Source organism: Pyxicephalus adspersus, chromosome 8 (genome assembly GCF_032062135.1).
Source record: "Pyxicephalus adspersus chromosome 8, UCB_Pads_2.0, whole genome shotgun sequence".
In the NCBI taxonomy this organism is placed as follows: domain Eukaryota; kingdom Metazoa; phylum Chordata; class Amphibia; order Anura; family Pyxicephalidae; genus Pyxicephalus; species Pyxicephalus adspersus.
Genome location: NC_092865.1, coordinates 11,563,199 through 11,575,887, shown reverse-complemented (window position 1 = coordinate 11,575,887; position 12,689 = coordinate 11,563,199). Strand labels below are relative to the sequence as shown.

Sequence of the window (12,689 nt, the reverse complement as noted above, 5' to 3'; positions counted from 1 at the left end):
CCAGATTGATTCCAGGTTGGCTGGATCATCTATGTTCTTCCATGATAGTATATATTCCCCAGTCTTGGAGATATTTATTAAATCGGGGCCATTGGACCTGATTTAATAAAGCTCTCTAAGGCTGGAGAAGATACATTGTCATCAGTGAAGCTTGGTGATCCAACAAACCTGGAATGGATTTCTTTAAAGCCATTTGCTATTTGATATTTTCATATTGTGACGGTTCGGGAATATAATTATGCAGACCTGTTGTGGTACTGAAAGGTCCACCTTAATAAATGCATATCTGAAATAAACTGTTTGTTTTATTTACTGTGGAATTCCAGTGTTCTATTAATGAGAAATAAAAAAACATTGGGAGAGTTTCTGTATAAAACGTTGTAATTTTTTTTTATTTTTAGGTATAACGAGTTGCTATTTATAATCGATACCTGCCAAGGAGCCTCTATGTATGAGAGGTTTTACTCCCCTAACATAATGGCTCTTGCAAGCAGCCAGGTTGGAGAAGATTCCTTGTCTGTAAGTACATTTATTATTATACTTTATTTATAAAGAATATGAATGTTTTCAGTTGTATTCAAAATTTTGGAATCTTTACAAATTAAAGTGACTTACTTGTATTCTTTCATTTTCAACTACCTGTGTTCAGCAGCTCAAAGATGGCAAGCATACAACTTTTTACTTTTATTCATATTATTAGTAGTATTATTATTATTATACAGCATGTATAAGGCAACAGCTTAATACACAGTGCTGTATATTAAATAGGATTTGCAGAAATTCCTTCCTCAGTCCGTGAGGCAATCAGATGTTCCCTGGATTAACAGTCTCTGTTATCTTTACTTTAAAGCTTTAATACCCAGTTATATTCTGTGCTTCTAGAAACACATCCAGCTTTTTTCCTAACTATAAAACTCAAAACTCAAACTATAGAATGTGCTAAAACTACTACCTAAGGTAGCCTATTTCACAGTTTTACAAACCTTACAGTGAAGAATTCGTTCCTTATCCAGAGATAAAAGTTTTTTTTTTCCTTCTTCCAAACGCAAAGAGTGCCCTCTTGTCCTTGTCCTTTCGTTTCCCTTCTCTACACTCTTGTACTCATTACTGAATATCTACCATGCAGAGGGAGATGGCTTCCAGTGGATTTTGTGGTTCAGACTTTACCACAATGATATGTATTTTATACTGGGAAAAGTAAGGAGAGGAGGCTTATCCTTTACATTTTTTCACCTTTGTTCTCTAATTGTTCACACACAGAGATAGAAAGGATTGGAATTTATTGGCATGTTTGAATCATTTTTAAAGATGCAGCAGACAACTGCTGCTTGCTACCTTAATCATGCACTCATGTCCTATTTATCCCATATAAGTAGATTATGGATTAATAAAAAAAAAAAATGATCCTGTACATCGGTGCCCACAACATTTATATTAATTTTGCTTTTTATCTTCCCTGGTTAACTAACAAAAGCCATATTCATCATCTTTATACTGGGAAGCATCTGATAGTATGTACAAAAAGTAAATGTACTGTGGTTATGGAAAGAAAAGACCAACTATTTCTGGTGTTCTCTAAAGTAAAGGATGCTAGTCAACCCGTTTTGGGACTTATTCACAGATCCCTATGTCTGAAGATGCATTTATCTGACCACTGAAAGATGTTTAAACTAATGTAATCCTTGGTGATTTTAGCAAAGAATAACAAGAAAATCAGAATATGAAAGTTGAATTTGCAAAGGTGTTTGCTTTGCCTGAATATGTGATAATGGAGCTAAGACATGTTAGGAGTGTACCAATTTTAGGAGTGTACCAAAATTTGGTGTTTACTGTACAATAAATATTTGTATTTGTCTTCCAGCACCAACCAGATATGGCGATTGGAGTCCATCTGATGGACAGATACACCTTCTATGTTCTGGAGTTCCTGGAAGAAATTCACCCAGCCAGCCAGAACAACATGAATGATCTGGTAAGATTTCAATGTTCTCTTTTTGTCATTACAGTTGAATTTAATCCTGCAGCTTTACTTTGGACTATTGTGCAGTTGTTTATTTTTAGGGATTGCCAAATAGTATGCTTTTAAGGAAGGAGAAAGGTAGACACGGCCTATATTGGTTTTCATAATAAATATTTGTTATTTCCAAAGGTTAAAGTCCTACAAAAGGTATAGGAGTAGGGGAAAAAATAGTATAATTGTATGCCCCAACAGGATAGCGGTTGACTTTGTATGGAAGAAGATAGTAAATGCAGTATTACCCTGGGTAGGAAAAAGGTGTAGGTGGGTGGCAGTCCCTGTATTGTGACCTATCTTTTCAGTAACCACCCAAAAACAGCCGGGTAGTTTCTGAAAAGTGCTGGGTTGGTGTACCCGTGAGAAGAACACTGAGTAAATGGAACAAAGACTCATCTCAAAGGTATTTAGGTAGGGTGTTCCCCAAATGGTTAGTAATGGTTAACATAGGAAATGCAAAATTGATTGAAATGCTGTAAAATTAAAAGTGCCTTTCGCTAGCTGAATCTAATCATCTGAAGGTCCACTTAACTCCAAATAGTATACATACGATGGTCCAATGTTCACTAACCTTGCCTATACATATGCTGAGATGAACGCCTTACTGGGCAGACATCCAGCGCTAAAAAATTTTCCTGCTGTGCCACTCTCACACCCGACAGACTCAATTTGTTGTAATAAAAGGACTTCATGCTTGCTTTCATTCTTTTTCTTTCTGCCCCTTATTTCTTTCATCAGCCTTTCTACGCATCACACTCAAGTTATTCCGTTGATATTTATGCAGTGGCATGATACATCTGGAAAACCTTTTATTTGTGCCGTCAGGAAAGATAAGAGACAGAATACATTTTACAGTTACAGCAGCAATTGTAATTAAAAAAAAGCTTTAGTATGATGTGTCGCAATTTTCTATTGCTGTCTCAATCACTGACTTGTCGGTTCAATCAGTGAGCCCTGGGCTTATCTCCCAACTTCTGGCGTATACACCAGAATGATTGTTGTTGGTAAATATTAAAAGAAAGGAAACTTGGTGAAATCTTGGGCACATGGCTTAGTGTATCTGTAGCAACTCCTCTTTCTTATAGCAGTCCAAAAATTCCTAACAATTAACAATAAATAAAATACATTATTAGGTCTGACATGCCAACAACAACATGTCCTACCCTTGTAACATGGATGGATGCTGAAATGAATTGTTAAAAAATCCAAAAACAAAAGTCGATCCTTGTCAGGAATATTTGTTTCTCCACTGGGGATGGTCACCTTCTTCTTTTTTTGTCTTTGTGATTTGTTACCATACCAGAGTTCAACCCAGAAACAGGAAAGAAATTGTAGGCAGTTGGCAGCCCCTGTATTGTGACACAACTCATCAGTGCCCGGTGGTGCGCGCGGCAAAAAAGGGGCTGGGGAAACGCTGCATACCACACTGGAAACAACAAAATGGGGAGGTGTTGTGTATTAGACATAAATAACTTCTTGTGTTCTCAGGACAAAAAGTGAGACGTCCAAAAAGAAACCAGGATTTTAAAACCTTGTTTTGGTTGTCTATAGCGGAACTATCATTAAAGAAAAACAAAAAAAAATCTTACCTTTACAGGTGGAAAGCCATATATCCTTCTGCAATCCTTGTCCAGTCTATCCTGCACAGTTATGTCTTTCTTGTTCATCCTAGCACGGGCTGTACACTGGACACCACCATCTTAATCCTCTTCATCCTATGTCACCCGATCGTGCACTGCGCAGGCGTGAGTTCAATTGATGCGCTTTGGCAGTTTTATTTTTTTTTTTTACACAGATCTCTCTCTGCACTTTGGTGAGATCGGTATTATTTTTGTGCAGAAGGGGCGACCCACATCCTCCTGGCATACACTGCATATCTACCCTTTTTGTTTTAAAGTAAAAAATGTGGTCATGAGTCCACTTTTAAAATTGGTGTTCTGCATGCTTCACAACTGTGATGACCATGGTTGTGACTTTACATTAACCTGTGGGCAACAGCATGTAGAAGGGTAAAAGGGTAAAAGTACTTGTCAAAATCACTCCTTTTTTTTTAAAATCCAAACTCAGCTGCCTATGTTAAAATAAAAAGCACACCCCCCCCCCCCCCAAAAAAAAAAAAAACTCTAAAGACGCATATACACCTGCAATTCTTGTCGTTGGAAAGGATCTTTCACGATTCTTTCCAACGATAAGAACCGCAAGATGCATGAACGAGTGCTGTACATACAGCACCGTTCTGCTCTATGGAGAGGGGAGAGCGACGGAGCGGCACCCTGCTGCGGGCTCTCCCCCTTCCCTTGCATTAGGATCGCTCATCATTCATCGTCTGTGGATCCGCCAGGACGGATCCACGGACGATGAATGACCTGGGCTGTACACACGCCAAATTCTGATTTGAACGCAGTGTGTACGCAGCTTAAGGCCTTTCTTTGACCAGTTGCCTGCAGGTCAGTAGTACATGCTTTGTCCAAAGCAACACAGCGAAACTCAAAGCAGAACAAGTGCAGCCTCTGATCTGTTTTGTGAACTGATTAATCAAAGTTCTTAGAAATATTTTGACCCTAATTTCCTCACGTGCTGGAAATGGCTGTCATGTACATGACCCTGTATAAACCTCTTATATATAGGATTACTGCTGTTGTAATAAATTCAGGATATATTGAGGAACATTATAATAAAAAAAAAACAATTTGCATAAGTCGCATTTATTCTGCAGAAAAAAATGCAGCGTGAATTTGGGAAAAACACTAGGAGTGTAAATACATTACCATGTAAACCTGATACAGAGTGCAAACTTTAAACTATATTACACCTTTGATGTTTGAAGTTGGACTTTCGATAGTAAGGGGTTAACTGCTAACGAGCCAATATCTGGCTGGTGCTTACATGGGATTCTGACGCCTCTGTTCGGTATGTGGAGGCTCTCTAGCTTGGCTCACATGGATTTCTCAGCTCACATCCCACACAAGGTTTAATGTTATCTCACAGATCTATAACCAACTGCAATGTGAGAATTCCATAAAGAGGTGTAAAATGCAGGAGCCATCACTGCTCTTTGTCTGACCCATTTCATTGTTCTTATTTGCAGAAAAATATCAGAACAATGACACCAAGCTGTTGTTTTAGGATTATTACACTGGCTGGAAATAACTCCTCTCAAAACATAGATTGGCTTCAAATTCAACAACCGTTTGTATTTTTGTTGGGTATATGTCTGAAAATTCCAGCTCTGTTGTCTTGTCTTGTTGCAGGTAATGGCTGACATAAGTTCCAAGGGTGGATGCTTGTAGGCCAAGATCATACCTATCCTATGATTATTCATGATAAGCAGCAATAGCTAGATTGTAGGCTTTTCTGGGCAGGGTCCTTTCCTTCTTCGTGTCACTGTCTGTATCTGTTTGCTAGATCACCCAGCTTCACTGATCAAAGTTTATTATCTCCAGCCTTGGAGAGCTTTAATAAATCAAGCCCATAGTGTGCTACTTCCCACTTCTCCTAGAGTGTAAGCTCTTTGGGGCAGGGTCCTCTTCTCCTTCTGTGTTACTGTCTGTATCTGTCATTTGCATCCCCTATTCAATGTACAGCGCTGCGTAATATGTTGGCGCTATATAAAGCCTGTATTATAATAATATAATATTATTAACCTTTGGTGATTTAAGGCGCTTGAGAGTTTGTGATACCTTTAAAATTGTCTATTTCTGCAATAACCATCTGTCTGTTCGTGGACTTTAGTTCCACTTTAAGGCAACCCATTCATGTGAATAGGCTTCCAACACACCATGACAAACAAATCCACAACCGCACTGCCCCCCCCCCCCCCCAATGCATCACACCGCTTCGCATAGTACTCCATAGTGGTGCCCTATTGTTAAAGGTGCCTTTGACCATTCACTCAAAAAATATGCCCTTCACAACACAACAAGAAACGGTTTCTTAAAGTGACTGTCATTAAAAAAGTATAGGGAGGGCATTTGTTACTCCTCCTTTTATAAATGCTAGTGGCCATGTTGTGTCTGGGTTCAGTACTTTTAAAGCACATACTTGGAAGAACCTTGCTGTAAATGACTAAAAGTGGTGTCAGAATGTACTATCTTAATAAGTGTCATTGGGCCATGGGAGAACCTGGTTGATCCAGCAAACCTGGAATGAGATTCTGGAAAATCTTTTGTTATTTGGCAAATGTTTTCAGTCCTGGTCCAGATCAATTCCAGGCTTGCTGGATCACCTAGTTTCTCCCATGATAGTCTATCTTCTCCAGTTTCATAAAGCTTTAATAAAACGGGGCTCCTTGACACACTTACCTTTACCTTTGCAGATTCATCTGGAGGTTTCCTGGATCAGGTCACGCGTCGTCCCGGTATCCTCCTTCGACCTTGTGCGGATGAAGCACAGGGCGCCGACTCTTCTTTGTCCTTTTTCCCAAGTCAGCACTGAGCAAGCGTGAGGTTGGGTGACATAGATAGAGGAAAAAAAGAGTGCCGTTCTCACTGCGCATGTGCAAGATCAGCATTTTTTTCCCAATTGAAGAAAAGACTTCTTCTGCGCTTGCCCAATTACAGGTGCAGCCAGAAGCCTCCCGGGATATATACGTCAAGCCCTGTGCTCCCATACAGAAAGAAAAGGGGCTTTACCGCCTTTTTTTAAAGGGTTTTAAACTCCCTCCCGCCAAAAAAAAGATGGTATTTTTTACAAAAATGTTGTCTACCCTTTTATGTAAGATAAAAATTTTAGTTTAAATGATAAAGCTGAAATCGAACAATTGCCCTTGTAGTGGGAACCTTCCTGCACTTGGTGAAATGTACATTTTCTTTTCAGGGCCTGGAATAAAGTGACATATACTTGTCTTATTGCCAATTCTCCTTATTGCTCAGTTGGTCGCAGCTTTCCAACGCCATTACCTACAATGCAGGACTAGCAGTCCTGCATTGTATATGAGGAACCTAAGGATCTGCCCAGAACCTTGAATGTTGGACAGGAGTGGAGAACGCTGGCTGCTGAGAAAGTAGTTTACCTCCTTCACAAATTCATAAATTTTGCAGTGCGGGGGGACCCACTGCAAGAGTAACTTTTTCACCAACCCAGAATTAACTTTAAATTGCCTTCAGCAGGTAGCTGATAATGTGCCGTGTTAGAAAACTGTATCATCATGTCTTGTGGATCTTGCATTTTTTTTTTTAAACACACTGATTGTGGCAGCTGAAGCTTTTAGAGATGAAAGCAATCGTGCGGACCTCTGTACCATACATAAGAGAGAATTCATAAACTGCTCTTAGCTGATGGTCTTTGAACGTTGCTGGAAACCAAGCTGCTTTTCTAAAGAGACTCCCGGCACTAAGCATGAACTCTGCAGGGGCCCTTTTACATTAAATAAAAAAAGGTTTCAAACTAAACAAATAACTTTTTATCTTCAAAGAATTCCCCCACCTTTTCCTTCCCATTAGCAAACAAAGAATATGTCAGGAGCTAATATTTCTTTGATATTGATAAGTGGAGTGCAACTCCACTAAATTCAATTTATTTGTAAAATGGAACATTATAGTTTTGAAAAATTGACAAGTTTGTGTGAAATGTTATTGCGCCCTTAAAATAGGTAACCGGTTCTGGGTTTCGTGTACTTCTAGCAAGCATTTAGTGTGGGGAATAAACCAAAAAATATTTCTAAACAATTTCAAATAATATACTAAAGAATTGGATTGTAAAAAGAACATTTAATTTTATTTTTGCTCTGGGAGAAGATGGCTCCTTCAAGCGCAGAGAAGCAGAGGAGCATTTTATCTGTTGGATAGGTACATCAGATTTGCTCATTAGATGAGGATTATCCATTAAAATTAAAGGAAGATTAGGCCCCTAGATGTGTTATAAAACATGGTTATGAAATGGAAATGCTTTAAACAATCAATTCTGTGTAGTGCTGCGCTGTAGGTGGATCTAGGAGTTTGCTCTCATTGCCCTGTTCTTGCATCACCTCCAAGATATAATTTTAGGGAGGCTGTAAGGTTAGATGTAACATTGATCTATTAAATATATCGATCACTCTCCTAAGGAAGCAGCTTTTGTCTGTGAAACGCGTCAAAGAAGAATTGAGATACAAGATATTATAAGAGTTTTAATTAATTAACTGTTGTTTTTTTAAATTATTATAATACATTTCATGAATTGTTTTAATACATCTGTAGTGATTCTGTCTGCCTTTAAAGTCCCAGTTTGATACTGTTGTTTGTGTTCTATTTTGGGATGTGGCAGTATGTTTTTTTTTTTTTTAAAAAAAGCAAATGTACTGGACACTTAATATTCTGAAGTCACATATTTAGTTAAATTGACTCCCAACAGTGTGCCTTGAAAGTTGAACTAAAGTCCCACTTTAAAGTTCAGGCAGGGTCAGGCATGGATCAGAAAGCTTTTCTAACCTGACCAATCCTTGCCCAGCTGTCAAATGATGAATCATAGGGTCCAACTACTATGAATCTATTTATTTCCAGGTAGGTTGGCGATAGAATGGTAACACGTAAGTATATGGTCGTCTTAAAGTGCTAAAGGAGGTTAAGCCTACTATAGGGGCACTTGCCTAACCTTGTCCAGAGTTTATATATTTTAGCTCAGGTTTTCTTGTAGACCGTAAGTAAGGAGCATGGATGTGAAGAACATTCTAAGACTGGGGGGAGATTTTAAAAGGCAGATTTGGGAATATCTGTCAAATATCTGTGCAAACTGTAGGTGTTCTCAGAATACCAAATTATTAGCCTGTAGATTTTATTCCTTTATTATTATTATTATTATTATTGTTATTATTAATAATACCAATAAAAATAATTCTGCTGTATTTAAGGAAGTTTAGAATGAAAATTAAAACCCCTGAACAACCAATGTGTTCTTTTGTATGCACTATGGCCCTGATTTAATAAAGCTCTCCAAGGCTGGACAGAATACTCTTTCCCCAGTAAAGCTGGGTGATCAAGCAAACCTGGAATAGATTTCCTAAAACTCATTAGCTATTAGTTAATAAATGTTTTCAATTCCGGACCAGATCCATTCTAGGTTTACTGGATCACCCAGATTCACAGATGAAAGAGTATTCTCTCTAGCCTGGTAGAGCTTTAATAAATCAGGGCCAATCTGTTTATTTTGTAAAATTATTGATTTTGTTTAAAATTTTCTTGTTTCTTATTTTATTGGTGTCTTAAGCTGGCTTTCCTTTTTTTCTAAAGCTAACTAAACCTAAAGCTAAAAAAAAACCTTGCCCGGCCCTCGGATTTCCTAAACCCAATTGCTCAAACTTTGTCAACAGTGTTGAGCAGAATTCTATCATTTAAATATCTGTTTCTGTTTGCAGTTCCAGGTGTGTCCAAAGAGTCTGTGTGTATCCACTCCGGGCCATCGCACGGATCTTTTCCAGAGGGACCCGCAGTCTGTTCTCATCACTGATTTCTTCGGCAGTGTCCGGAAAGTGGAAATCACTGAGCGTGGTGTGATACTGAAAACTCATCTTGAGACAACTGAGAAAAGGTATTTGTAAAGGAGATGCTTAAAGTCAATGAAAACGGAAACAAATGTGGAGTTGTTGGCAAACTTTAAAAGTGAGATGAAAAACTCTCTTAGATAGTCGTCCTTTTATACAAGCTGGACTACAAAATATCTCCAGCTAAAGGATTTTTAATGCAATACAGTATAAAAGTATACAGTATAAAAGGTATTTGTAAAGGAGATGCTTAAAGTCAATGAAAACGGAAACAAATGTGGAGTTGTTGGCAAACTTTAAAAGTGAGATGAAAAACTCTCTTAGATAGTCGTCCTTTTATACAAGCTGGACTACAAAATATCTCCAGCTAAAGGATTTTTAATGCAATACAGACAAACAACTAATCACACCACCTAAATATATTCTTTATATGGGAACTGTAACCCATTACAGCCATTCATGAGATTTCCCAGACCCTACTTAGGTATTAGATGCAGGCTGGTGACCTCAAAGTTCTTTAATTAAGTTTAACGGCACAGCTAGGTCACCTTCCTGCCCCCAGCATAAAAATGAACAGTAACAGAACACCACAACACTGAGTAATTTTTCTGATTTCTAGTCCACTTATAGTCCACCTTCTAGTTAGCACATATTCATGTAGCACATTTTCTAATGCTGCTTCATTCTCGCTTCTTCTGGGTGCTGCTGTATAAGATTACATGAGACTGATACCAACACATTTTCAATAATCGTAATCTATAAAATTATAATCTATAATTATAGATTATATAAATATATTATATACATTAGTACAATTTGCAAGAACAATAATGTGTGCAGCAAACTCTGTTACTTAGACACGTGCTCCCTCTAGTGTACAAATTAGAAAATGCAGTGTTACTATAGCATAGTCAAACAGTGGCCCCTGTAGTCTACAGAACTATAGTGACTTCTTTTATGAAAATGTATTTTTTTGCATAAGGTTCAGTAAAGCTTCAGGAGCTGATTTGATAGAGCAAATGTAAAATATAAATGAAACTAACCTTTAGTATTTACCAGTATTAAAGTATTTAATTCCAGTTTTGCCACTAGGAGAATGTTTTTATATCACTAGTGGCAAAATAGAATGAACAAAAAAATAAGATTTCTGGAAGCACAGCAGAAAAACACACCACTGTTAAGTCTGCTCAGAATTGCCTAGGCTGTATGGTGCACACCAGGACACCTTCCCTGCCTGCTTCTGTTCTGAAGTCTGGCCCACTGTATACCATGTGTTGGATTGGCAGCGGTAGCACAACTGTGACAGCAACTGCTCGGGGTCATTGCCTAAACACACACACTGCCTGCATTGATACTGGGCTCACATTCTTTTCCCATGGATCCCACTTCTTTCTCTTTAAGCTGGGAAATGAATATAACTTTTATACTATACTGCAAATTACCTCATTCCTAACCACCTTTATACCTCTACTTTGGTTAAACCACCTCTCCACCCATATGTGTCCCCAGCCCTGCACCCCTATCATAGTGCATCTCCTTTCACCTTAACCACAGCACCTTGTACTCGCCAAGTTACAGCACCGCCCCTCTCACCTTATTCCTTACTGCAGCCAAAGCACCTCCTATGCCCTTCCACCTCTCACACAAAACACAGTACCCTTACACTCACCTGAACTCCCCAGATGACGACATCTCTTCATTCGGTTCACCCACCAGCCCTCCCCAGACAGAGCACCTCAAACCTGTGTCACTCCACCCTCCAGTTATAGAACTACTCACTTCCTACCCTGGTCACAGCACCTTCTACCTACTCCACCACCCCTGCTATACCTTCTACACCCCCAAACCCCCTCCGTTCCCTTTTTCCAGATCACCTGCACTTTCTGCCCCCACCACAGCCACCGAACCAATTTAATGCAAGCCAAACAGAGATATACTACAAACTTTACTGACTGTGCTTGATCTAGGTCAATAAAAGTCACACTCCAATGCAAAGCCTAATAGTTATTTATACTGTATTGTAAAAAAAAAAAAAAAGTTTTAAAAAGCAACGTTTTAAAATTTTTCAACAAAAACATTTTTTATTAGTGTTGGATAAAGCTGGTAGATTTATTATATCTGGCAGATTTTGATTTATGTCTGTGACCACACTGCAGAGATTTCCTCACATTCTGTCCCTGTTATACCAAAAACCTCCCAACTATAACAAAAATGGGGGGTATAAGAATAGGAGAGATCAGACAACCCCAGAAAATTCTTGTAAATGAAATTCTAACTTGTCCGAGTCTAATAAATATGTGTCTGTAGTTCTGTGTTCCTGTGATTTTCCTTCTCCTCCCTTCTATCCCAAAAGGATATCGGGTGGGTTGAAGTCCTGGAAGCAGCTATAAAACCTGATGGATACACAACTCTTCCCTTATCTAACCAAAACAAATTAAAAGTTTTGGCTGCAGTTTAGCAAAAATCTGTCCTTAAGTGGCCCACGTTCTCAGCTTCAAGCTAATGCTTAATGGTTTAACATTTGCTGGGACTGACCTCCAATATCTATATTACAAGATCACGAAAATAAATTTAGCACAGCAAGCAGGCCACTTAAAAGTGTGTTAATTTATTAGATACATTTATTTTACAAATGTACTGGTTTTATGTTTGTTAGAAATGTGAAAAATGATTGTATAATTTCCATTGTAAGAAATATATTTAGATACTGCCCTTCTGCTGTTTTGGAACAGTGGAATTAATTCTAGTAAGCTATACATGTAACCACTAGGGGGGGCCTTTGTATAACAAATGTGAACATTTTATTTAATGTTAGGGTTTAGTGTATGCAAAGCTGAGGTTGTCACATTATGACAATTAGGGACTGCAGCCCATAAAAACAACCAAGGGACATAATTATTATATGTAATGTTACAGAAAACGGAGAGGGATCAAAAACATTGTACAATAGAAGAGGTTGTTAGATAGAGCACAGGTTGGGCTTCAAGGATGCTAACAACAATAAAAGCAGTAAACCCAAAACAAAAAAATCACACTTACCTTCAGTCTATCCATTGGAAGGTTTCCTCCATCGAGTGCCGCGTCGTTTCAGTATCTGGAAACGTCTTTGGCCCTCTGCGCTGGGGGCCGCCATCTTCTCCTCTTCTTCCGCATTCTTCTTCTTTTGTCACCCTCTCTCACAGTGCGCAGGTGTGTTGTAGATTGTGAAAAAACTCATGC

General features: G+C 38.5%; 1 protein-coding gene across 3 annotated transcripts in view; it reads left to right on the top strand.

Moving 5' to 3' along the window:
- Positions 1 to 12,689, top strand: part of PIGK (phosphatidylinositol glycan anchor biosynthesis class K) — a 93,984-nt gene that overhangs the window by 19,786 nt on the left and 61,509 nt on the right. For all 3 annotated transcript variants that reach the window (XM_072419498.1, XM_072419499.1, XM_072419500.1), the window contains exons 7-9: positions 402 to 519; positions 1,862 to 1,972; positions 9,345 to 9,517. In XM_072419498.1, the coding sequence (XP_072275599.1) occupies positions 402 to 519; positions 1,862 to 1,972; positions 9,345 to 9,517 (402 nt within the window). The remainder of the gene's footprint in view (positions 1 to 401; positions 520 to 1,861; positions 1,973 to 9,344; positions 9,518 to 12,689) is intronic.